This window comes from Columba livia, chromosome 11, assembly GCF_036013475.1.
Source record: "Columba livia isolate bColLiv1 breed racing homer chromosome 11, bColLiv1.pat.W.v2, whole genome shotgun sequence".
NCBI classification, from domain to species: domain Eukaryota; kingdom Metazoa; phylum Chordata; class Aves; order Columbiformes; family Columbidae; genus Columba; species Columba livia.
The window spans coordinates 15,811,776-15,837,346 of NC_088612.1; the positions used below are offsets into that span (position 1 = coordinate 15,811,776).

At 39.0% G+C, this 25,571-nt stretch overlaps 2 protein-coding genes across 4 annotated transcripts; one reads left to right on the forward strand and one right to left on the reverse strand.

Moving 5' to 3' along the window:
• Positions 1-25,314, forward strand: MPHOSPH10 (M-phase phosphoprotein 10). Of its 3 annotated transcripts, none has more exons than XM_065076121.1 (12): positions 1-416; positions 9,035-9,102; positions 18,251-18,911; positions 19,751-19,896; positions 20,323-20,497; positions 20,775-20,916; positions 21,341-21,408; positions 22,108-22,245; positions 22,474-22,584; positions 22,820-22,927; positions 23,450-23,680; positions 25,104-25,314. In XM_065076121.1, the coding sequence occupies exons 2-12, from the start codon at positions 9,050-9,052 to the stop codon at positions 25,251-25,253; spliced, it is 1,983 nt and encodes a 660-aa protein (XP_064932193.1). In that variant the 5' UTR covers positions 1-416; positions 9,035-9,049; the 3' UTR covers positions 25,254-25,314. The 3 variants fall into 3 exon arrangements, with proteins under 3 accessions (XP_064932193.1, XP_021154924.1, XP_064932192.1); XM_021299249.2 differs by having other exon boundaries at positions 76-412; XM_065076120.1 differs by lacking the exons at positions 1-416; positions 9,035-9,102 and adding an exon at positions 15,969-16,661.
• MCEE (methylmalonyl-CoA epimerase) lies at positions 4,613-14,976 on the reverse strand. The gene is made up of 3 exons (XM_065076143.1): positions 14,808-14,976; positions 9,554-9,894; positions 4,613-6,226 (listed from the first exon to the last, which is right to left on the reverse strand). Exons 1-3 carry the CDS (start codon positions 14,836-14,838, stop codon positions 6,074-6,076), a joined length of 525 nt encoding a protein of 174 aa, XP_064932215.1. The 5' UTR covers positions 14,839-14,976; the 3' UTR covers positions 4,613-6,073.
• Positions 25,315-25,571: the final 257 nt, after the last annotated feature.

The window sequence follows — 25,571 nt, forward strand, 5'->3', positions numbered from 1 at the left end:
CATCACCTCAGCATCGCCCCAGCCCGCCCGCCCGGCCCGCCGCCACCGACACCGCCGCCCGGTTGCCTCCGGCTCTACCTGCCGGTCTCGAAGCGCAGACGTCGCTCTCCGCTCGCGGGGTCCTGCTCGGCCTCCTCCCAGCCAGGTTGGAAGAGGCAATGGCAGAACTCCCAGCGCTGCCTCACACGCGGCTGGTGAGGTGACGCTGTGTTTGTACGCCCTTGAGTTTCTCACAAAATGGCACAAAAAATGAGTGGCTTGCTGATACGGACTAACCCATCACAGACAATGAAGGCTGGAGGCCCAGCTCTGCACCAGCTCCACTCGTGCCTGCGGAGGAGCTTGCCCAGCCCCGAGGACTCGGGGAATGCTTCAGCCCTGCTACCCTTCTGGAGCCCCTCAAGCAGCACGGGTAGGTAGGTGTGTTTGCTGGAGACCTCCAGTCCTGCTGTGACAGATGGCAAGGCCACCCTGTCTGTACACCTAGGGACCCTGCTTTGGTGAGGGCCACAGAATACATTATTTTCTGTCAGTCTTGCACACTATTTTTCTGTGAAGCGCATTCCTGAATGCTAGCTATGTAATCCTGCTAGTTATTGACTTCAGGTTTCCCTGTTGCTTGAGGTGCTCCACTGCAGGAAAAATCAAATTAAGCACCAAAAGTTTGAACATTACAGCAGGGGACAGCACTAGACTTAATCACATTCTATCATACGGCCATATTTATGAGATCAAATCATTATTTTATGCCATTCTGTAGATAATATATAGATCCCCCCAAAAAAGATTAAAAATGGAAGATGTGATGTGTAATATTTAAAAGCTCACCAAAGTGGGTTTCTCCAAGAACATTTGTTATGGTGAATGATAAACATAATTGGTTCCTTGGGCCTTTCATAGGAAACTACTAGATCTTTCTGCTTCAGCTAGGTGATGGTGGTTACTTTGTATATAAAGGAAAATATGTAAGATCAAGTGCTCTTAGGCCAATTATGGCAGGACTTGCTCATAACCATGCAAATTTGAGACTTGTAGATATTCTTGAGTGTAAAAAGTAGTCTTTCTCATGATAGCAAAAGTGAAGAGCTGTTCTTGTGTAATTATATTGCATTACGATCAGCTAGATATCAATGTTCACTACAATAGCTGTGTGTCCAACTTGGTGTGCTTTTGTTTGCCCAGGGGAGCTATACCAGTTGCTTAGCTCTGAGTAAATTCCATGCGCCTGCAAAGGCCCTTCATGGAAACACCATTTTGTGGGGTTTTGTTTTGTTCGTTTAGTTGCTAAGATTGTGTTAAGATTCACTAGCTACAGAGTATCCGTTTGGTATTAAGAGGCTATTTTCTATCCTTGTTTTCTATGGTGACTTTTCTAGTCTGTCCCTTTTTATATTCTAAATATTTCACTGATTTTGGTTCTCTTTTGAAGATAAAAAGAACTAAAACATTATGTAAATTGTAATGTATGTATGTTTTACACAGAACTACAGGAAGTTATATATAATCTGTAGGTGAGTTGTTGAAACATTTGGCAAATAATATTTTAATTCATATTATTAATTCTCAAAATTGTTAACTTGATGAAACAGCCTCATATACATAAGGAAGTTGTCACTTTCCCAAGCAATGTACCAAAAGTGGTATTTTTAGCTTGATAGGGCAGGTATGTGTTTTCTTTTTGAAGTTACTGCAGCTGCAAGTATTGTGCTACAGCTGACCTCCCAAAGACAGCAGGGGTCCCAAAGGGACTGCAATATATTTTTTAACTTCTTAAATTTAAGTTCCAAACAAACATCTTCCCCCACCCTGTTTTGGAGACAGAGACTTAGACAGATGATTGTTATAGAAAATTATATACCAAAAAGGAAGGTAAAAATAAGGTGCGTAATTATCAGTCCAATAATGCACCTCTCTGCTACTCTTCAATTTCTGGAAATAATCTTTTCTATACAAGCCAGCCACAGGTGCAGAAGTAGGATATTCCCCATATTTAATGCAAATTGTGCATCCTCACATATTTCTTCAGAGTACTCACAGTTACTGCTTACTTCAGAACTATTTTAATCGTGGTTTAAACCTGTCATTACTGAAAAAAATGCAGTGTGGAAAATTACTAAAAAATCTTCACTAAAGGTCTATTTTTATAGAAGATTTTAGTACCTATTTGCTATTTTTATGTTAACAAAGCATAACAGTTAAAAGATCACTTTAGATTACACTTTAAATTACTCCTAGAAGAGTCATGAAGTGCTTCAAAATGTATCATTACTTTAAAATGTTCAAGACAGAATTTATGGTTGGACTCGATGATCCTGAGGGTCTCTTCCAACTGAAATGATTCTATTCTGTGAACGAACCCAGGTCAGTTAACTATAGGAAGAATTTCTTGTAAGGAGATAATCAAATGGAAGCACCAAGGAAATTATTCAGAGCACCTACTGTAAGTGCTTCAACTAGATATTGTAAACATCTCCATCTTTCCTGGTCTTACTATGAGACTTCCTTGGTCACGCAAATTTCCATTCATCTTAGCAATGAAGTCCAAATCCAGGGACTGTCCTTAACAACAGATAGCATTGCTTCTGCATGTGCATTAAGAAAGCAAACTCTAGTCTCAGTGTTAAACACAGAAGTATTATACACCCAGAAAGTGGTCTGCAAAAGCAAATGCCATCTTCAGTTCCTCTTCTAATTCACTCACTGCTTTCTAGATTTTCAGGCTGTGTTAGCTGTATGAAACACTGTAGCTATGGCACCCTGAGAGAGTACGTTCTTCCAAAACTTGAGATAAGATGGGTAAATATAGTAATAATTAAAGCAATTGAATTCAGAATGAAATACCCAGGTTGGGGGTTTTTGTTGCTTTGTTCTTGGTCTGTTTTTTGTTTGGTTGTTTGGGTTTTCTCTTTAGTTTTTGGTTGGCTGGTTGTTTCTGTTATTCAGGTGAATTAATTGCAGTATAAACATAACAGGACCAGAGTTTTTGCAGATTTGCAAAACTGTAAGGTTAGCTTTTAAAAGGCATGTAGTTTGTTCTTTTCTCAGCTTTTTGAGTTTGCTTCTAGGTTTGTCTCATGCATATGGAATAGGACTCATTCTGCAGCCTGTTCCCCTTCTCTCACCTAGCACAGACTTGAGGGTTGCAGAGTGGAAGTAAAGAAGATAGTTTGTGTCATTTAGTTATGAGCCCTTTAGCTGCCTGAGTAATATTGATGAAGTCCAGAAAAATGTGTCTTGTCTCCCTTAGGCTGCATAAAATGGGAACAAGCTTGACCTCTGAGGGGAAAACAGGCACATGGAGAGATTGGAACAGGGAACTTGCACTTGACAAATGACCCAAACTTGGCAAAACTTACTGACAAAATGTTAACATTTCATCTTCTGAAAAGCTTGACAGTATCAGAAAAGAAGGTTTCACTGTACTTTTTGAAAAAATCCCCAACAAATACCCGTTGTCAAAGCCAAATTCCCTTCTGAGCTAATCAGGCTCGAGTTATTTGAATCCATGTTGTTCTTTCCAGAAGTAGAATACTGGTGCCAAAGTATATGATTAAGTGTCCCTCCACTGGAAGAAACAAATCACAGTGCTCTATTGCTCTGGTTTCCATCCCTGAATTTTCACTGTTTTTCTTGATGTTATTCCCCTTTTTTAATCATTGCAGTGACAAAGGGTAAGGCCCCTGTATCTAATCCCCCCCTCAAACCCTTAGAAAGTCACAACAAAGAATGACTTGCAAAGGCTCTCTTGTTTAAGGTGAAGGACTAGATGTTTGTTAAAAGTACAGGGGCTGATCCTGTTCCCCCTGAAGCCAATGGGAGTTAGGCTTATGAACAGGAAGCTTCTGTCAATGCATCTTAGCTGTCTTCAGATTTTTCAGCTGTCCAGCTCTCTTGGCTATTCTTCCAAGGGTGGAAATTCTCATATCCTGTTGCACACACCCAGATAAGTAAGGGAGTCTGATCCCACCAAATGGTAAGAGGTTGTAATAAGCATGGCCCAGTTTGGGGCATTTGACGAATTTTACAGACCTAAACTTTTTTGGTTTTTGTTTGTTTGTTGTTGTTGTTATCTTGACTTCTACATTAGGAGGAGTCAGTTTACATGTATAAACTGTGAGTAAGATGGGAGCATGACTTAGTTATGATGAGCAAAATACATCAGCTGATTTACTGCGAGGCAACCTCACTGCAGTCAGTCAGGAAAACTAGTGGTTACTAGCTAAAAGTATCAAGCTACAACTCTGAGTGTATTGATAGATATCATACACAAAATTCCATTTCCTTCAGACAGGACAAAGAAATAGAGTATGAACTTATGCAGGACTGCCCTGTTTTCTGTTGCACCAAACTAAGGGTATTAAGTTCAAAGACTTCCTGTGCTAGTTTTGCAGAAAAGATTGCTCCCCATTTTTGAAATAACGGAAAGACAAAAGCAGCTTTGCTAATAGAACATCTTCCAGAATGGCAGAATCATAGGTCAGAAATATCAAATCATCCTACTTTTCCACCACGAGCCTTAGGATTTCTAAATTCAAACAATTTAGAATTTAGATCACAAACTACCCTATAAATAGTGATTTGATGAAATGCAAGAATCCTGAAGAAGACACTATTTTTCTTAAAATATTACAGGAGTAGTATTTATTTTGTGTGCAAAACTATTTCATTTAAAAAAATATATGGCTTTGCAGAGTTTTTTTCAAAAGTAAAATTCATGAGGAATCATCAATGTCTTTAAAGACCTGTTTAAATCTCAGTCAACATTATACTTGTATTTTGTTGTAGCAAACATGACACAGAACACAAATAATTCAATTTCCATTAAGTAAAAATTCTTCTAGACTAAAACGAACTTACTTCATATCAAGCTAAAACAATTAACTGTATATGCAGAGATGTAGGAAAATGTAAAATTCAGACTGTGGTTTAGCTAGGAAAAAATATTACTTTTAAGGATTAAGAAAACTAGAGAGAGAAACAGCAAGTCTTCAATTTCTACAGCTGACATGTGGAAAAAAAACAACCCAAAACTATAAAAGAAAATATCTGGACGAACACTGCTTGCTTAATGGACACCAATAAAGTGAAGTCTGTCCATTATTAAGTCAATAAACTCTGACTGCAGTGTATCGCAAACATAGGTGTGGTGGCATGCTCTATGATGTTAAAGACAGTGTACAGAACCAAGACTTATGCAGCTTATGTTTTCCACTGATTTTTAAGTGCTTTTGTATAGGAAAACAATATTTATAAAGTAAGTGAAAAAATTAATCGCTATTTATTCAGGTCTCTCCCGGATTCCTTGCTATTGATAAAGCCTGAAAACCAAATATTCAATACCTGAAAAAACTAAAATATGACAAGTAGATTACAGTCTGAAATATATTTCAGGCAAATAATTTTTCAGGTACTTTTCTCACATTGCCTGCACATCCACAGAGTTCATAAAACAACTAAATAATGATTTATGCATGGTAACTTCCCTGGCAGTAACTGTTATGCCAAGGAAAACTTATTTACTGGTTGCAGACATCCATACAATAACATCAGCATTTTTTTTTGTTGCATGAATCAATCAATCAGTGTGTAGCACATACCTTGAATGGTGAAAACTGAAAATACAATGTTCCTTTTTTCCTTTATTTCTGAAGGAAATATCTAAACTATATTGTTGTCACTAAGAAGTGGGTCTCTGCTCTGAAATGTAGAACAAAATAATGTGGGATGACCTAGAAACTGTACAGTTTCTGTGGTTACAGAGGTAAAACCATGTTGCAAACATGAGGCCACAGAACATAAATTACTATGTTACATATGTAACGGCTCATGTATTTGTCTTTAGAATCACAGAGAAATCAAGAAATATCAACATATTCATTCTAAAAATCAGATCAACAACAACAACAAAAAGAAAATGACCCTAAATCTGTAGCACTATTTCAGTACTCAAAAGCTGTACTTAATCCACAGGAACTACAGCAAACTTGTAAAAACGGAATACCACATCAATATTCCCAGCACCAGCTCAGTAACTTCACAGCACATCTATTGTTTTATTTATGAATATTACAGCTCAAGCTTGCTCGAGTTCCACAAGGACTCCGTGGCAATCTTTAGGGTGAAGAAAAATCACAGGTTTGCCATGTGCACCTATTTTTGGCTCTTCACTCAATATTCGTATTTTTTTTTTCTTCAGTTCTGTCATGGCCGCTTTTATGTCATCCACCTTATAAAAGAAAAATACAGTTCACAGAAATTAACATATTACACTGTTATGCAGATTCTACATTTAGGAGCAATAAGATAATTACTTACTAAAATGTTTTTTCTGAATTCTAGTATAATTCTGAAAATAAATTACATTATAAAACCATTTAAAAACATCTTGCCTCAAAAATAAAATTCCTACAGAAGTTTCAATTGTTATTTGAATATTTTATAAAATATTGTTTAAATTGATTATGCTATATTTAAGAAATTATTAAACAAAAATCACTCATGCACAAAGCCTATTGATTTTTTGTTGTTACATTATAAGGACTCCATAAATAATCTAAACTCTGCATTACTATTACTAAGAAGATCAAACTGCTTTCAAACTATCAATAACTAAAGAAGAATGCCCCCCTGTCTAACTGATGACAGAACACTGACTTATTAGATGCTCGTGAAAAGGGAGAGCAGAAGGTAAAAGGAAAATCCCTTTTAGATTTATGTGTCTTCCTTCTGAGTAGGTTAAGCTTCATAAATTTTCCTAAGAAAACCCTGGAATTAACAGAAACCCAGGTTTTCCTATTGAACTTAAATATAATAATAGCCTTTAACATAATATTTCAGTACAGATCCCTGCAGAAATACATAATTAACAAAAACATGTCTATGCTGTATAATGTGATCTTAATTCTGATGTCATGTCATCAGATTAAATTTGAATTTTGTCAAACCTTAAATGCATTCATTCTCAGTTTAACAAATCCGATAATCAATAATCAATAAAGACCTAGAATTAGAGTAAGGGCATTGCTGTTTTTCAAGACTGAGGTGTCTGTCCATAACTTGGTAAATAAATTTGAATGATGCTATTGTAGAGAAGAAGTAAATACCTAGCTTTAATTCAGAGGAATATAAATCAGTTAATTCCTACTCATTTGCAGGAGTTTTGTTGATGAAAATTCTGAACTCACTACAGTCCTTCCTACACAGCACTACCAGTCTCCTAAAAAAAAGGAGTTACTTTGAAGTTTAATGTAAAATAAAACAGCACATGTAACATGTGCTACGGGCCCCTCCAGGTTGTTTCACCAAGCAGAGAAGCCACTGCAGCTGCTGCTCCTGTCCTGCGGAGACAGCCGGGAGAGGAACCGTGCCTGGGCTCAGCTGGCATGAATTCCTGCAGCCCCAAGGAAGCAGAGCAAACAGTGGAAAGCCTGTGGATGCATCCATGTTAGGAGAATATTAGGCTCAGATTTCTCTCTTATTCTACCAAGCATCCAGAATGCTTTTAATTGCAGATATTAAATTCAATTATAGCTGGTCAGGAATAATTTAATTTTTTGTAAAGTGCTCATTTTGTCTGAAACAAATGCCCTATCAAAACATCTGTCTAAAATTTCCCTTTGAATAATAAGACAGAAGGAAGAAATAAAAAGCATTTTGATAAACTTGTCAGGCTTCCTCTCCAATACCGAATGAATTTTTACAATTCAGCTTTTTGCATTAGAATTGTTCATAGAAAGATATTTCTACAAAATATTTTTTAAATTGCACATGAACAATTCATTGACACTGAATTTCTTGTACAGTTTTTCTGGAAACTATTTTTGCTAAACTTCAGAATTTTGGTCTTTGATGTTGTAAAACTTTCCATTCTGAGGAGACTGGAATACTGGAAGAGGGAGGTTAATATCTTTTTCATTGACTATGGTAGTGACCAAATCTGTTTTCAGTCCCACTTAAACAGCAGGCCTACAATGGACTGCATTTTTCTCTATGTATTAATATATTAGTCTATAATCTTCTACTTGTTTGGAGACAAACATGAGGGACTTAGAACAATCATCTTTTTTTTTTTTTTTTTGCATAGCGATCCATTAGTGAGTTACAAGACTTCATTCCGGAAAATCTGGCTGCAAGTAGCTCTAGCTCATCCAATATCCAGTTAATGGAAATAAACCACTAGATTATGACTCCTGGCTTGCTTGACCTACTCTATACAGTTAAAAATTTCTTTTTTAATGCAACACTTCTGCATTGTCGCACATGGTACAATTAGCATGTCTGATTCTTCTCAGTTTTCATAATTAACATTATGACTTCCCTTGACAGCCATCTTTGGTTTATTTGCAAAAACATAATCTCTCATACAAAATGGAGATCCACATAGAACAAATTCAGCTGGTAGCAAATATTTCTTGAAATGTCTTAAAAGGGATTACATATACTTGAGTCTTAAAAGAGATTACATATACTTGAAACTTTTGGGTGCTTTGAGCTCTTATTCCAGAGAAATGCCTACAACTTCTTTCTCTTGCACCTGTAAGTACCACTGGTCTTACAGAGGGCTGGAGGTTTTTTTTCACTTGTAATGCAAATCACTCCTTTCTTCTACAACCCCCATTTTCTAAATTCAGCTGTGGTCTTTCATGTATCTATAGCAGAACTGCCTAGCAATACAATTTAGGGTAAATTTAAACAGAATTGATATTCTTGAATATCTGTAAATAGGCAGACAATGTAAGAAAAATTGCAATGCCTGCGTTTATGCAAAATTTCTAAATTCTGCATAAAAGCATGCAACAGCAAACAGTGTTCTTTAGATGTATTCTGAAAACAATTTTTACCCACATCAGTAATCCCATTACTTTTTATGTTACACTTTGCATGAAATAATAAAGTTTGCAAGACTCAGATCTGTAAAATGTTAAGAACATGTCACAGGCAGCAGCATGAAATTTTGCATCAAAAATATACACTAAAACATGAGTACAGTAAATAAGATAGCTACCCAGCACCTTTACATCTTGTGTACTTTCAGATCAATTTCTCTTTGATGGACAATGAAGAACAGGACAGAAGAAACTCCAGAGACTTTACTGCTGCTTCGTTAAGTACAACTGACAATCTTTTTTGACTTCTGTATACAATTAGCAACTAAATATCAAGCAGGAAGAAACTTGTGAAAATCTAAACTACACCTAAGCTCAACCTTGCAACTCCATATTTTTCCAGTGTGTGTCCTTTCTAAGTCAGGAAGTTGATACCTGTCAAACACTCTTTACAAGCCATTGGGCTTGTCCACCTTCCACACTGGATACTTAACCCTCCCCTCCCCAATTTAATCTTTATAGCATAGAAGAGGAAAAAATTATCATGAAATTGAACTGTGATTTTGAAAACAGAAAAAAGGCACATTTAAGACTTCTTCTTATGTAATATAAATTTTCACAAATATGACAGCCTTATATACGTGTTCTTGACAAAGGTCAAACCTATGAAAAAATTACGCATACTTCAATATCTCCATCTTATCATATGATATATCGTGTTTAAATACCTCAATACAGATATGATGCATTCCTCCAGTCTTGTTTTTTTGCAGAAAGCTTGCAATGGGACTTTTCTCTCCTAAAGGGTGTAGAAGTTCCAGCTTGGTATTTCCCAGCTCCACAAAAACAGTGTAGACACCGTGTTCAGGGAGAGCAACAGTCTCGCTCACCTGTGCTCCTAACACATCTTTGTACAAGGACTGAGCTTTCTCCAAGTCAGGTACAGCAATTGCTACATGATTAAGTCGGCCCAGTTTCCACAAACAGCTTGGAATGTTTTGAGAAAAGGAATTCGATGATGATAGAGTTTGTATTGTGGGAGTTGAAGTCTGCAATCTGGTAAGAAGCCCTGAAAAAAGTGAAAAGCACCGATATAATGCTCCTGAGAAAGTATCAATATTTCCTCTTTCCTCTTTTAATGAGGCCTATGTCATAAGCACACCAGTGTGCAAAGCTGAAGGCAGACTGCGACCAAAGAAATAATTATTCTGCAATGCTAACAGCTCAATGGAATTTTTTTTCAGAAACTATGTAATAATTCAGAATTATTTTTTAAATAACCAAACAAGCAAACAAAAAAAACCGCCAACAAACCAATCAACCAAGCACTGATTTGGTGTAAATGCTTATATATGCCTGTTAAAAAGAGGAATACATGGCCAAATGTAACAGTCAACTGTATAATGTACTTAAAAATGACTTCTGATTTTTCAGAGCTGCTTACAAAATAGAGAAAGAAATGAGGATACGCATGTACATCTAGAAATTATAACAAACAAACATGAAAAACCAAACAAAACCTTGGACAGAACCAATACTGCAAGATTCTAAAGATAAAAGACTTGAGCTCTCAGCTGGCAGAACTAACCCAGGCAAGGAAAGAAATGTCATGTTGCATCTGAGGCTTAAGAAATCCAAAAATCCCCTGAGTTTGATTTCTTATTTTCTCTTTCTCCAATGATTATTTGCCCTTTTTGCTTTTCACATGCCATACAAGTCTTATACTGAGTTTCACTGATCTGTTTTAAAATGCTTACAAATATTTTACTTCTAAGTACCATGTCGAACTGACCAATAACAATTTTTTTTGAAATACAACTAGTGGCACTGAATTCAGTGTGACTTGCAAAAGCAAAAGAATATGATTTGGCTCATCATAAATACAAAGGTAATTATAAAATAATATTGCATGACCGTATGACACAAAGGGCTAATGTATACAAAAGATGGAGAAGTCATAGAGAAACTCAGTGTGATGAAAAGCTGTTTAGATATCTACAGAACTTTTCACTGACTGCTCTGACAAGGCAGTACTGAACTTTGCACTGTGTCAAACTGCTGTATTGCTCACAAATAGTTCTAGGGTTGCTTTTTTTTAATAAAATGAGGATACTAACAAATGAATTACATTAAAAATTCATCTGTCAGAGTACTAGAATCTGGAGGCATTGGGGTGGGAAAAAAATTGTGATCGTATCAGTTGTTTCTAGCAGCATAATTAGAATTAGATGAAAGGATATATTCATAAAATAGATACATTTTAATTTCATGCCAGTTTGCTTAAGGCCATGTCAGAGTTCCCAGTGCCTCAAGGCCAAGCTAGAGGCATCGCAGCATTTTGAAAGTCTTTGAGGGATTCTTAGTTTTAAGTTCACAAATGTGCTATTTTGCTGAGATTGTGCAAAGGATGCACTGAGATTCTGGATGCTTTGCATACACTGAGGATAGCATGGCTTGCATTTTTTAAGACTGTACTCTGCAAGGTTAGTAGTACCTGTAAGGTTAGCAGTAGCAGAAAGGTTAGTAGTAACTGTAATTAATCAGCTAGCTTCACTGTATAAAACTGAGAACTACCATATCACAGGAATTCAAGACTACAGCTATCAGTTAATTTTTCTTCAAAAAGACAACTGATACAGTCCTTAAATCTAAGCCTTGCTGAGTGTTGTGCTCTAATGGAAGAAGAGGTGTTTATGTGTATTTGAGATTAAAATTACAACACGCAATGTACATCTTTCCAAAGACTTAGGTATCACAAAAGTAAGTCTATTCAGAATCTTTTGATAATACTAAATTGACATCCTACATTAATTATTTCCAGCAACTTGTCCAGTTATGCAAGTAACTGCCCTGAAATATTTCTTGCCAGCATTTCACACAGTACATCCTGTCCTCTGCTTCACCACACCCAGAAGTTCTGCACAATTCTTTTTCATTTGTTACTTTTAGGCTATCATACTAGCATAGTAGAGAAACTTAATACTTCCAAGTGCTTTTCAATTTTTTACACGTGAAGAAAATCCCCTAGCAACTCCTACATAAACGAAAAATTTTTGCTTTTCAAATGTTTATGCTGGAACTATTTCGTAAATAGACTTGCCATCTAAATGCAGCTTTATCTGGGGTGAACAAAGCAATTGCCTGAGGAACCAATACTATGCAATGTTTGTAATGTACAAACCAAGAAACATGCAGTATCTAGTTGGCATAATTAGAGGAACTGATAATTAACCAGACTAGAGTTTGATCAGATCACCAGAGTAAATAATGCATTAAAAAAATAATTAAAAATTAAAAAAGAAACATCACAATGATCTTTTCTGTCCATCTAATAGTCTACTTAAGCACCTATGTTACCTACAATAATTTCTTAAGGCCTCACTCAATTCTTGCTGAAGCAAGAAATACTCTTCCACCTACAGGAGGTCAGTATTCTCCACAAGAGAAAAATCCTTTGCAAGATAGGGACCACTTACTATATAATTTGTTACGTTTCCTAGAACCTTTTATTGTTTCATTCCATCTTCTAATTATTAACAGACCACAATTCAGTAGAAATACTACGAATGTAGATTTTTCAATCAATCCTTACTGATGAGAGAGGCTAGGATTTTTCCCATTCTTTTTGACATATCCCATCTGTAATTCTTGCTGTACTTCACACAGGGCATACGACTACATGGTTATTACAATTTTATTTGTATTTTCTCTATTTTCAAGTAAATTGACAGAAAATAGAGGCACAGCCTGTTACTCAGCTATTACAGAAGCAATAGCAAAAGGAATATAACATGCTATTTTGGGTTCTCTCTGAAAAATGCTTGATTTTTGTGGTGTTTCCTGGAAAGATAATCTATTGAAAAAGTAAGTATATTCCTAAGATTCTTGTAAAGTCAAAGATACTTAAATGCCCACTCATATGACAATATTATTTCTGCATCTCTCCAACTCCTCCTCTCACTTAATGGATTGGGTGGTAGAACCCTATATATTTTTCCTATGAGTATGTAGGGGCAGAAGAGTCTTCAGTTCAGCAGGTTTGGCTTTTGGGGTTTTTTTCACTTTATTCTGTGAAGTCTTGTGAATTTATCCTAGCTCTAGTCATATGCATATAGAGCTTTAATTTTAAACCCATTATTACCAGTATGAATTGACTGAGATGAAACAAAAAGTGTTTGTGTTTTCCTTGCATTATATAAATTAGTAAATATATATATTAGTTTCTTAATATTCTAGTCATCTTCTAACCCAATAATCAAAATACGACCTTGCGGCGAAAAAGAAAGCTTTTCAGCAAACTTCAGATTGAAACCCCATCACTTCCGTGTTTCAGGAAAGAAACACATTTATGCATATATCAAAAAACTGGTCCTATTAATTGCTATGGCTAAATTCTTCAATCATGAAAGCACTTCTTCACTGACTACAGAATTATTAAATTCGAAACTTTCTTCAATGTTAAAAAAAAGTTACTTTCTCTGCTTCTTCTGAAGCCAGTGGACCCTGTGACTAAAGTATCTATCCAAATACATATCCTGCTTGAAAAACTTGCATATGCAGACCAAATTCACACAAGCAGTTGATTCTCCTAGTATATACAGCATTTCCCCCTACTGTTTTTTAAGACCTCATTTTTCAAACACTGACAACCACATGTGAATTTTTCTAGAAATTTTGTCCTTCAGAGAAGATTCAGCTGATCTTGCTCTCAAATACGGTTGCTGGCTTCCTAGTCTCAGTGATACTGCAGAATGTTTGTCATCTTCTTCAGCTTCATTTGAAAAATACTTTTAAATTGTTCTATTTGCGTTTTATTCTATTAATGATTGACTGATCTACTATTATGCACATCAGAGTTTAAATATGTACAGTTGTACTAACTGACCCACTCAATAACAGAGCAGGTTATGAACATGAAGTTACAAGTGTAAAGTGAGACCCTCATACTTCCAATGTTTATTCATAGGCTTGTTGCTCCCTGTGTGGGGAAGTGTTCATTGACTTAAATGGCTTAATAATCAAAGCCAAATCCAACTGAATTCAGTCATGTTCTCTGTGCAGAGGTTATGTGACAGTGGGTCACTGCTCCATTGTCAGCCATTTCAGGTTGAGAAAAACTCCCAAGTATGGTGAGGACGTTGTTGCCATAGGGAGTTTGGCATACAGGGGCTGTGTATCAGCGATCTGCACCAAATGGAGAACAGGCAGAGTCTGGCCCTTCTGACATCCCAGCAGTTTCAAGGTGGCATTGGCATCTTGGAAACTGCCAGCCAACAAGGCTTACTTAGGTCACCCATAGTGCTGCTCTGCTCCATGCTGGAGGTGGCTTGTGGGAAACAGATGGGCTCAATAGTTCCTAGAAACTGCGTCTCACTTTGCTGCAGCTCTGGCTTCTTCCATCAGTGCAATTATACAAAGGTGTTTCATTCCCAGTGTCCCACTGGTTGATCACTGACAACATAAAGTCTGTCAATTGCTTTTCTCCTGCAGTGTATGGCTACTGAGTAAAGTAATGTGGTTTAGGTACAGTGAGTTTAACCTGCCCGTACTTACTACTCTAAGAGAGTGAACAGTCCAGATAATTATAAGGAACGGGAAAATATTTTGCATTTGGCCTCCAAGTTGTACCGTAAAAAGACGAGCTTCTCCTTGCTCCATAAGTTTGCTGCACAAGTTTATTGCAAGGCAGATACCATAAGCTGTTAATATATCATGTGGATCAGAGGACCTTGTTTGTGTTTATAAAAGCAATTCCGTTTTGCTGTGGCCTGTAACACTCTCACGGAGATCCTCGGGCCCGCACCCGCACTGCAGCGCAGGCAGGCGCAGCGCGCTCCCGCCCTGCCGGCCCGCCCGGCCCCAGCGCGGAGCGGCAGTGCCTGGCGCCGCGGGGCGGGAGCCCCAGGCCGGAGCGGGCACCCTGAGGCCCGCCGCCCCTCACCGGCCCCGCCGCCCCGCCCGCCCTGCCCGGCCCCACGTTACCGGCCGCTGCGCGCCCCAGGGACGCCGCCATCTCGCCGCCCCGCCGCTCGCACCCAGCCCGGCCGCGGGCAGGCGGAGCCTGGTCCCGGAAAGCGGCCGCCCTTCGCCGTCACCGTTGCCACCGCCCCCGGGCGGGAGCCTATCGGCGCGGTGACAGCCCGGGGCTGTGGTGTTCGGAGCGGCGCCACGGGAGCGTCTTGGTAACGAGGCGTCGGAGTGGCAATGTCTGTGTCACGACGAGGGGCTGTAGAGCCCTCGCTGGGGCGGTTGGGCGCAGCTGCCCGGTGCGTTTCCCAGAAGGAGAGAGCTCCGTCGGGAAGGGCCGAGCGCTGCGGCCGCTTCCAGCCGGCGTGCGCGGCCGCGGGGGAACCGAAGCCTGCAGGGAGGCGGCTGTGCAGAGTTAGCCGTGCTGCTGCGGGACTGTGCACGGACCGCTCTGGGCGCTGTTTGAAAAAGCAAGGGCGAAAGAGGCAAATTATAGCAAGGAACATCTGTAGAGAGGCAAAGTTTTCTGACTAGAGCATTGTGCAGAAGAGACTCTGGACAATGAGCAGCCTGTCTTCTGGTGCTGCATTCCTCTTGTGACAGGGGCATAGGACATTGCAAGTTGCTGTGATAAACAGCTTGTGCCATTTCAAATCTGATAATATCTGGATAATTAAAAGTGCAGATCAAAATCAGTGGCCAAGATGGCTATTTAGAAGTCTCAATATATGACACTTTCTGCTTCCAACCTAGGTTGTAAAGTGTCAGATATGTTTATGATGTTCAGAGAAGCACAGGGAGAGGTCGTACTCATGCCTCTGCTGGCTGAGCCCTGCGCCACACCATGTTATTTGGAGGGTACAAAGTGCCGATGAGAAGACTCACTGAAGTTGCACAGCAGTGCTTTGATTTCTGTGCACCGAAAGTACTTTTTTTTTTTTTTTTTTTTGGATAAGAAGGAAACATGAAAGCAGCAGAGGAACAGCAAAGGCAATAGCAAAAACAAAGTTAGAAGGCTGGTCACAGTTTTGGATCCAGCAGCTGAACGGCTGGGGTGGCTGGGAACAGCAGCAGACAGGGTGAGTGCAGCACGGGCAGCAGCCCTGCTGATGCATTTTGCAGCATGGAGGAGGGCAGATCATCTCCCCCAGCTGCAGCGGTAGCTTCTTCTGCAGGGTGTGTGGGTGTAGTGCTTAATTTGACTTTATAAAATGAACTTTAAGGAAACCATGTGATATAAATTAGCAAAACAGTTGAAGAACACTGGGCAGTGCTCACCGATTGCGTAGGTGTGTGAATGTGTGTCTAGTTAGAGTTAGGGAGCTTGGGGACGCCAGGTAATGTTAGGCGTTTTGCTCACAGAATCAGCTGGAAATGTGCCGTTCTAAAATAGCCTCTACATCTAGGTCAGAGAGACAAAACTGCAAAGTAAGATGACTGTAGCTTTACTATATTTAGAGCAGGTTTTTCAGTGCTGAACATCCCAATCCAGAGCAATACCTCGCTTTTCCAAGGGGAGGAGGCAGCAGCCATCAGTGGATGACTCTGCAGTACCCTGCTTGCGAGCAGGCCCACCTAAAGATGAATAGCCGACGCGGTTCCGTGACAAAAGCGCGGGCTGGGAGGCCGGGATGCTTTTGGATCGGGGGCCGGGCTGGGCCGGCTCTCGCTCCGCGGGGCGGAACTCCCGTGCGCGGAACCTCGGCGCTGGCCGCAGGAGTCGCCCGGACGGCTGAGCCGGCGGCCTCGAGGAGGCGGTGCTGGGGGCTCCACGCGCCGCAGCCGGGGCAAGATGGCGGCAGTGAGGGGTCTGGAGACCGGCCTGAGGGTGGCTGGGGCCGCTGCGGCGCGCCCGGAGCGTTTCCTCAGGTACTGCGGGGCTGCGGGTGTCCCAGGGGCTGGGGAGCCGACAGATGCGGGACCGGGTGCGTGTGCGGACCCCGCGCTCGGCGATTCGGGCGGGCCGCGGTGCGCTGGCGGGGAGGCCGCGTGCCCCTCAGCTGCCCCGGTGCTGGGGGGATCGCCTGGAGCGAGACCGATCTGGGGCTTCTGCCGCCGCTGCTGCAGTGTCCTGTGCCTTTCTTCAGCTTTCGGGAACTGGGCAAGGAATGTTTCTGTTTCTATCAGCTATGTTGAACCATTCATTGGTAACTCTAGAGAAACAACTGGAGGAGACTACGCAAATATAGAAGCTGAGGAGTAAGGCAGCGTAGGAAGGCAGTTACCTTTTTGAAACCAAGGATCTGTATCTCGGATGTTTGAGGTGTCTAGCGCTATACTGTCGATGGGCTGAGGCCAATTGCATGAGGTTCAACAAGGCCAAGTGCTATGTCCCGCACTTGGGTCACAACCCCAGGCAGCGCTACAGGCTCGGGAAAGAGTGGCTGGAAAGTGCCTGGCAGAGAGGGATCTGGGGGTGTTGGTTGACAGCTGGCTGAACATGAGCCAGCAGTGTGTCCACGTGGCCAAAAAGGCCAACAGCATCCTGGCTCGCATCAGGAATAGTGTGGCCAGCAGGAGTAGGGAAGTGATCATCCCCCTGTACTCAGTGCTGGTGAGTGCCCACCTCAAATACTGTGTTCAGTTTTGGGCCCCTCAGTACAAGAGACACATCGAGGTGCTGGAGCAAGTTCAGAAAAAGGCAGTAAAGCTGATGAAGAGTCAAGAGAACAAGTCTGATGAGGTGAGGCCAGGAGAGCTGGGGCTGTTTAGCCTGGAGCAAAGGAGACTGAGGGGAGACTTATCACTGTGTACAACTGCCTGAAAGGAGGTTGTAGCATGGAGGGCGTTGGTCTCTTCTCCCAGGTAAGAAGCATTAGGACAAGAGGAAATGGCCTCAAGTTGCACCAGAGGAGGTTTAGGTTGGATACTAGGAAAAAATTTTTCCTGGAAGGGGTTGTCGGGCACTGGAACAGGCTGCCCAGGGCAGTGGTGGAGTCACCATCCCTGGAGGGGTTTAGAAGATGCACAGATGAATTTCTTAGGGACATGGTCTAGTGGCAGCGTTAGGTTAATGGTTGTACTCGATGATCTTGAGGGTCTCTTCCAATCAGATGATTCTGTGATTCTCTTTACTTCCCCAAAGTGTCTGGAGTGCTTAAATATGCTCGAAATATAAGAAGATGCAATTATTAGAGGGTGGAATATTCTGTGCAGCTGCTATTTCATACACAAAGTGTAACGAAGCTGAGTGGCTTAACAATTACAACGTCTTAATTTCTAGGAATGTTTAGTAGTAGTACTCCAAGAGATGTGTAAAAAGTTAAGCAACAGCAATAACTGTTGAAAGTTGCTGTTCTGTAGCACCAAAATACCTGAGCAGACATAAAAAGAGGTGCGTGTGATTAACTTAATGGGTGTAAAATGAACAAAAGCTAATAAATTCTGCAAAATAGAAAATAAAATATTAATATTAGATATTGTGATTTTGAAGCTCTTAATTTTTTTCTTACTTGTAGTGTGCAAGATGGACTGGCTTCTGACTTCAGAGCGTTAACAAAGACTCTCTATGATTTGAGTAAAACTCTGGGAAGTAATATAGTTCGTGGGGGTCCTCTAAAAGAGCTGGTGATAGAAAATTTTGATGAAGAACAGATTTGGCAACAACTAGAACTCCAGAACAATGCAGTTCTTGATTTCTTCAAGAAATCCATTGCAAGGGATGCCGAGGATGAAGATCTTAGCCTTCTCTCAGACCAGGAAGAGGATAGCTCTGATGCAGAGACCAGCAGCGACAAGGAACTGGAAGAGAACATAATGGAAGCAGAAACCAAACAGAAGAGTGTTCATACAAAAGATAAGATTAAACCTAAAGAAAAGCAAAGTAAACTCGGAGAAAGCGTAATGCAGAAATATAGCGATGAGGATTCCGATATTGACTTTGATATTGAAGCACTAGAGCAACAAACTAAAACATCCAAGGAAACCACATTGAAGAAAGTGGGAAGAAAATCTATAGTGGATGATAAATTTTTCAAGCTGGCTGAGATGGAAGCTTTTTTAGAACATGTAGAGAAGGAAAACAGGGAGGAAGAAGAAGAAGAAGAAGAAGAAATTAATTATTTTGAAGATGTCATCTCAGATGATGAAGACGAAGAGTCTGAAGAAGATAAAATGAAAGTAAGAATATCAGTAAATTAATTTTCTGATGTCTCTTTTCCTTTAAATCAAGATATGATGTCTCTTAGGGTGATTATAAACTGTTGAACGCTGAGTAGAAACTAAGTAAAATTTGATTTGATGACTTCAGAGGCTTTAATAATATATTTTACATTAATATCTGGTAACAAAATGTCCTAGTGTAAAAGAACATACTGTGCTGCTATTCCAGTCTCTCTTTAAATGGGTCTTGGGTGTTGCATGAATAAAGGAAGAGATAGTATGTCACAAGAAATACAAACTAGAAACCTTGCAGAATTGCAGAATAGATCACCCAGCAAATGAAAAAGACATGTCACTCAGCATTGACATCTGGCAATTAGAGATCACTAAGGTGACTGATGCAGAGCAAAGGGCTTTGGGAAACTTCTTTTCCAGGGACATGGCTCTGTAACTCTGATTTAAGTTGCTGAGTACTTGTTTCAAAAATAAATAGTGTATTATTTATTATTACCAGAGATTCTCCCCAGCGAGTAAGAACTATGCCTATGGTGCCAGGGAACATGCATGCATTCCAACGGATTATTGGCAAAATCTACTACTCTTTGACATCTGTAGACGCTAAAATTGGAAATTAATTTAAGTGATAGAATATTTAAAATACTTGCAAAAGAGGTTAGTTTTACTAACATGCCCTACCAGAGATTGATGCTTCATGAAACAGAATCACTGTTACACAAGTAGTGCTATTCCCCAGATGCTAAAGACTTTAAAAGACAGGATACCCTTAGACTGCTGCCAGTCTTAACAGGTTTTGGTTTTTTGTTTGTGATTTTGTTTTTTCTCTCTCCCCTTCTTAGCAAGTTAAAAGTTCTAGAGACTTGACATACAAAGATTTCTTTGATCCGGTTGATGACAATGATTCAGTAGCTAATGATGTTGAAGATGAGCAGGAAGAAGAAGCAGACAGTGCTATTGAAGAGGAGAATGAAGAAAGCATGTCTGAGTAAATATATGCTTTATTTGCAGTTAAAATGACCTTTTAATTTTACGTTTACGTGAAGTAGAAAAGTGTGAATTCCAGGCTCAGTTTAGGTGTGGTTTGTCATTCTGTTATCTGTTGTATGTTCATGGTTTGCATTGTCACCTTATTTAAAAGGTAGATTATTCATTTTTCTTTTAAGTATTGTCTCTTGATATTTATTTGAATAAATAATTTAATAGCTGTAACTTTGGTTTTTGAAACATATAGAAGCATTTTTTAACGTATAGAAGCTTCCCTGGTGTCCCCTGCCTTTAGGTTTCAATGAAAGCCTATTGTATTTGTTAATTGTGCGTTAGTTGTAACAGATAAACACCTAATGTCTGAAATATCTTCATGTAAAAAATTATAGAGGCTGTTCAACCTTTATATTGAATTTTAATGTTACAGGGTTGAGGATATTAATGAAATGATGATGGAGAATATGAGAAGTAAAGAAGCCTCTAAAAAAGTCACTTTTAGTTTGCCAGATGACAGTGAAACAGAGGATGTTACTGATACAAAATTAGAGAAGGGCATCGATCCCAGTGAAATAAAGTCTTCTTTTGAGAAGAGACAGGAAAAGGTAATTGTTTGTTTTTATTTTACTAATACTTTGAAACAGTGGCCATTTTTTTAAAAATTGTTGTTTGATTTGTTCAGAGTGTGGCAAATATGAAGCAGCTATTTACAAAGTAAGGAAAGAGTAGTGGCTTTTCTACATCAGATATATATGCAATCATATATTCTCACATCTTTATGTGATGAGGAGTTAGAAGTACCTGAAATAAGTATTAATTTATTGCTATGAGTTTACTTGTGAGCTCTGTGTTTTAAACTTCTTAGGAAATGGTGTTTTTCAGATGAGCAAAAAAATAAAAAGTTTAGAAGAAGAGTTGTTAGAGGAAAAGCCTTGGCAGCTTAAAGGAGAAGTGACTGGACGAAAACGACCTGAAAACAGCCTTTTGGAGGAAACTGTATTTTTTGACCATGCGGTCCGAATGGGTAAGTAGAGAGAGGGCTTTCCGGAAAGTGTGTTGAATGTCACATTGGCTTTTCTTCCCTTTGACCTTGCTGAAAATACCTGTCACTCAAGAGCAGGGTGACAAAACATTAAGTTAAACTTCATGGTGTGTTTTTGAGGCTGTGCATTTTCATAGTGGATACTACAGGAAGCTGTAATCTTCTTTGTTCATTTTTAAATTAACTGAAAGTTCCTCAGTTCGATGGCAGATTAGTTATTAAGAGACTTCCACAATATGATGAGTCTCTTCAACATAGAGGAAAACATTATTTACTTACTTCGCCCTCAATTACTAAATTTTTTGAAGGCTTTAGTTCCTTCTTCTGTTCTTTATTCTTCGTAGAACAAAAAAGTATTTCTTGCTGGAGAAACATTAATCTTAAAATTCTTCTCTTTTCCTCTCAGCACCTGTGATCACAGAAGAAACTACTTTTCAGCTTGAAGACATCATTAAACAGAGAATATTGGATGAGGTTAGTATTATCTTTCTTGTTCCTCTCTACTTGCTTGTAGACTCGTTTCACAGGGGACATTCCAATGGTAAGTTTAAAGCTCTTAAAACATGAGGTGTAGAGTTATCTTAATTTCTACAGCTGGTAGTTTTATTCTTTTGCTTTGATGAATGTGTCTCTAAATTTCTGAGGAGCTCTGTTTTTACATGCCTGTTATATGCTTCGTTTTGCTGCACTTAAAAAAAAAGTGTTTGCAGATAAAACTCTTAAGGAGTTTATTTGGAATGTAATACCAGTCTGTAAATTTTGTCTGTTACCATAAATGTAGCACTCTGAGTATTCTAAAGACTAACCAAATCTCAGTTGTTTATTTTTCTTAAAATCCACTGATAGATTTGTATCGCACATCTTGAGGCTTCTTGTTAGCTGAATTTTTAAAAATGCTATATGTGGGGGCGAGTATTTAAGTACTTAAGAAAACTACACATTTGTTATACAATTTTTGCCTTGATCCACTGAAGATAAGCACATAAGCTAGAGCCGTAAGTCTTTGTTTGTTTGTTTGTTTGTTTTTTCAAAATGAAAGCGTGAAAGTTTATGAGTTCCTGGGAAGCCACATGCATAAACTAATGTGCCAGATAAGTAATATGAAAAAAATGAGTTGTAGCACCTGATATTTGACTGTAGTTGCATTTGGTCATTAATTTATGACTTTTTCAGGCATGGGACGATGTAGTACCAAAAGAAAAACCAAAAGAGGAGGCTTTTGAATACAAGAAACGTATCACTTTGGATCATGAAAAGAGTAAACTGAGTCTTGCTGAGATCTATGAGCAAGAATACATGAAACTTCAACAGGTAATTTAAACAATGCCTTTCCTTCTAGTTTGAGGTTCACACCACATAATCTTACATGTTCATGTGTACACTGCTAACTCTGCTTTCTGCTTTGTGGAAGTAGTTTGATCTTTCTCTGAGCGGTCACCAGTGTAATGGCTCTGAAGTGTATATTGTGTTGTTATCAGTCTTGCTAAAGTAAAATAGCTTTATGAGTGGTGTTGCAGTAACCTTGTATTATTAATGCAGCAAAAGACTGAAGAGGAAGAAAATCCTGAACACAAAGAAATTCAGGAAATGATGGATTCACTTTTCCTGAAGCTGGATGCACTTTGTAACTTCCACTTCACACCCAAACCAGTAAGTACATAAGTTTCATAACATTGGGATATTTTTCCCCCTCTTTGAAGCTGGATACTTTAAATTCTATTTGGGAAATGGAATGTAAACATTGAATGTTACTGAGCTTGTTCTTATTTCATATTGAATGCACTGTAGTTGCCTCTAAACAAGACCAAATCTTTAGTATCTTCAGTTAGCTGTAAGCTGCTGTGAGATGGTGTGCTCAGTCCTAAATATGTTTCCTTATTTCTAGCCTGTGCCAGAAGTTAAAATCGTTTCGAACCTTCCAGCTATAAGTATGGAAGAAGTAGCGCCTGTTGCTGTTAGCGATGCTGCTCTCTTAGCACCAGAGGAGATCAAGGTAAATATAAATGGAAGTCACGTAAGGATCTGGAGAGGATCTCTGTTGTTGATAGAAGGGTGTAATGGCTGCCAGAGCAATGCTGCCCCCCCAGCCTGAGTTCCCCACCTTGTGGACGTTCTTGCATTTTAGTGTTGGTGGTTGGTTGGGGGGTGGGGTGCCTTTTTTTTTAATAACTGGAAGAAGGAGAAAGAGGTAGTTTTATTTGGCTACACTAAGCTATGGTATACTTTGATTTTCTTCTTGACTATTATGTGATGGTAATTATTTTCCCAACATATATATGAGTATTTGGAAGGGGAAAGCTAAATGACAACAGCGAAGAGCAATTAGCATGTCTTCAATCATTTGAACAAATTCCACTTCCCAACTTTAGCCGCTTTTTGGCTTTTGTCTTTACATGGCATCACCCTGAGCTGGCTGAACGCTTGAAGTAATGGAAACATTAAGGCAGATATGAGTGCTGTGAAACGAGTGTTTTCTTTTGCACATTTATGGATCTAGAGATCTTGTTCTTTTTAGGAAAAGAACAAAGCTGGTGATGTAAAAACAGATGCAGAAAAGACTCCCACAGACAAAAAACGAGAACGAAGAAAGAAAAAACTCCGTAAACGTATGAAGCAGAAAGAAAGGGAGAAACGTCAAAAGCTTCTTGAAAAGATGAAACCAGAACAAGGCACAAAACTTAGCAAAAAAGCTGCTGCAGCAAAATTAAAAAAGCTTACAAAGGAAGGCAAAGCAACTCTGCTCAAGGTAAGGCTCTCTTAAGTAATCCTGTATAACTTAGAGCTTCCCAGCTAAAGAATATTAGAATATTAGAATCCCAAGGATAGATAATATTTAGCTAGAGAGAGGAAGGGGAACTTTGTCACAAAGAATTTTGAAGTGTAGGGTTTGTTTCCTTCCTATCCCTCTTGGCACAACTACATCTCCTAATCTTTGTCCATCCCCTCAAAAATTCTTGTACACAAGTAGTACATATGCTTACCAGCCACACCCTGTTACCTTATTTATATCTGAGCAAATACAAAAGATAAATGGAGCTATTGGAAAGAAAGAGGTAGGAAGAAGACATGAAAAGGGCAGATGCAAAGCATACTCTTTTTTCCTCCTACCCCTTCCCCCTGTATTCTTTTGAACTACACTTTTGGAAGGACTGTTCCATAGTTATAACTGTTTTATGCAAAGTAGTGTTGAATGCCTTTTTAGTCCTGATTTTGCTGAGTATCCTGACAGCATCATGTCAGTACAGAGGTCTGAAAAAATACAGCTTTGGTTGCACTTTGCGATGACTCCCTTGTTTATAATGCATATTTATGTAGGCGTTATTGCTTTAATTATGAATAAATAATACCTGAATGGTTGTTGGAACATTATAAGCTTACTCAGATTATGAAATATATTTGAACTTGTAAGCAACTTAATCTTTAGATATGGAAAAACAAGAAAAAAATTATGATACAATTACTTTCTATCAAAGTGTATTCACAAAGTGGAAATGATTGTTTGCATTAGGTACTACTTTTTGTTTATTGCAAAGTTCACACGGTGGTGTTCCTGCAAATACTTAACACTCCTGTTTCCTGCATTTGAACTGTTCTGCTTGGTTAAGTGGGACTTGCACGCGTAATTGTGGATGACATTTCTATTTAGTTCTTTCTGAGCTTCAAGTAACTTAAGCTATTTCAAAATAGAATATTCCTGTTTAACTTTCTTACTGTAGAGCCTCTCTAGTTTCATCCCATTGATTTTGTTTTGCGTGCTGTAAAACAGTAAACCTGTGTACCAGCTATCATACCATATAAACTAAATTTTTAAAATCTCTGAAATGTTGAGATGTTAGAAACTAATAGGAAAAATCACTTGATTACTTCTAAAATCTTTATGCTTATCTTTTCAGAAGCAGAGCAGACATGTATTTGTAGCTTATGATGTGCAAGGATCTGTTCTTGCTGGCTGTTCTTACGTACCATGGTAATTGCTAGTTAGAAAAGGAGTGCACTTTGTTTCTTTAGACAGCAGGAGTGCTCTAAGATTGCAGTGAAAAATATCCTTGAAAAGCAATTCTCAGGGCTTTTTTAAAGTCAAATACATTACTTACTGATTTCTCACATGTAATGGTAATGGTACTGTTTGTACATCTTTTGGTTTTAACAAATATTTTGTCTAATGACAGGATGAAGGTAAAGACAAAGTCTTGAAATCATCCCAGGCCTTCTTTTCTCAACTGCAAGATCAAGTAAAAATGCAAATCAAAGATGCAACCAAAGTAAAGAAGAAACAGAAGCAGCAGAAAGCCCTCTCTGTTCACAAACTGAAATTGTAATCTACCTTTTTATGTATGTGGGATATTGTATATATTAAAACATTTCTAGATGAACGCTCAATTTGAGTAGGTTTGATCTTTAAAATGTTCTGTGACAATTTCCTTTAGGCTTTACTTCTATTTTCTACCACAGAACCGTGATTTTGTCTTTTTATTCCAAAAAGAGAAAGTTTCTTGCCAGGGGCAGATACATAACCATGTAGAATACCTGATATTTGTGCTTTGAGTGTTCAGTCTCTATAGTCCATAGTTTTTGTGTCAGCTGTTGCAATAGCTCTGTATTTATTGCAGGAATAACTGCATTTACTGAAGAACTTA

Bases quoted from the DNA above. Each gene is read 5' to 3' on its own strand.
- MCEE (XM_065076143.1), bottom strand. From the start codon at position 14,838: ATGGCGGCGTCCCTGGGGCGCGCAGCGGCCG. The intron at 9,895-14,807 runs GTAACGTGGGGC...CACTTTTTTCAG, and splicing joins CCTGGGGCGCGCAGCGGCCG to GGCTTCTTACCAGATTGCAG. The intron at 6,227-9,553 runs GTATTTAAACAC...TTCTTTTATAAG, and splicing joins TGCATCATATCTGTATTGAG to GTGGATGACATAAAAGCGGC.
- MPHOSPH10 (XM_021299249.2), top strand. From the start codon at position 368: ATGCTTCAGCCCTGCTACCCTTCTGGAGCCCCTCAAGCAGCACGG. The intron at 22,928-23,449 runs GTAAATATAAAT...TGTTCTTTTTAG, and splicing joins TAGCACCAGAGGAGATCAAG to GAAAAGAACAAAGCTGGTGA. The intron at 23,681-25,103 runs GTAAGGCTCTCT...GTCTAATGACAG, and splicing joins GCAAAGCAACTCTGCTCAAG to GATGAAGGTAAAGACAAAGT.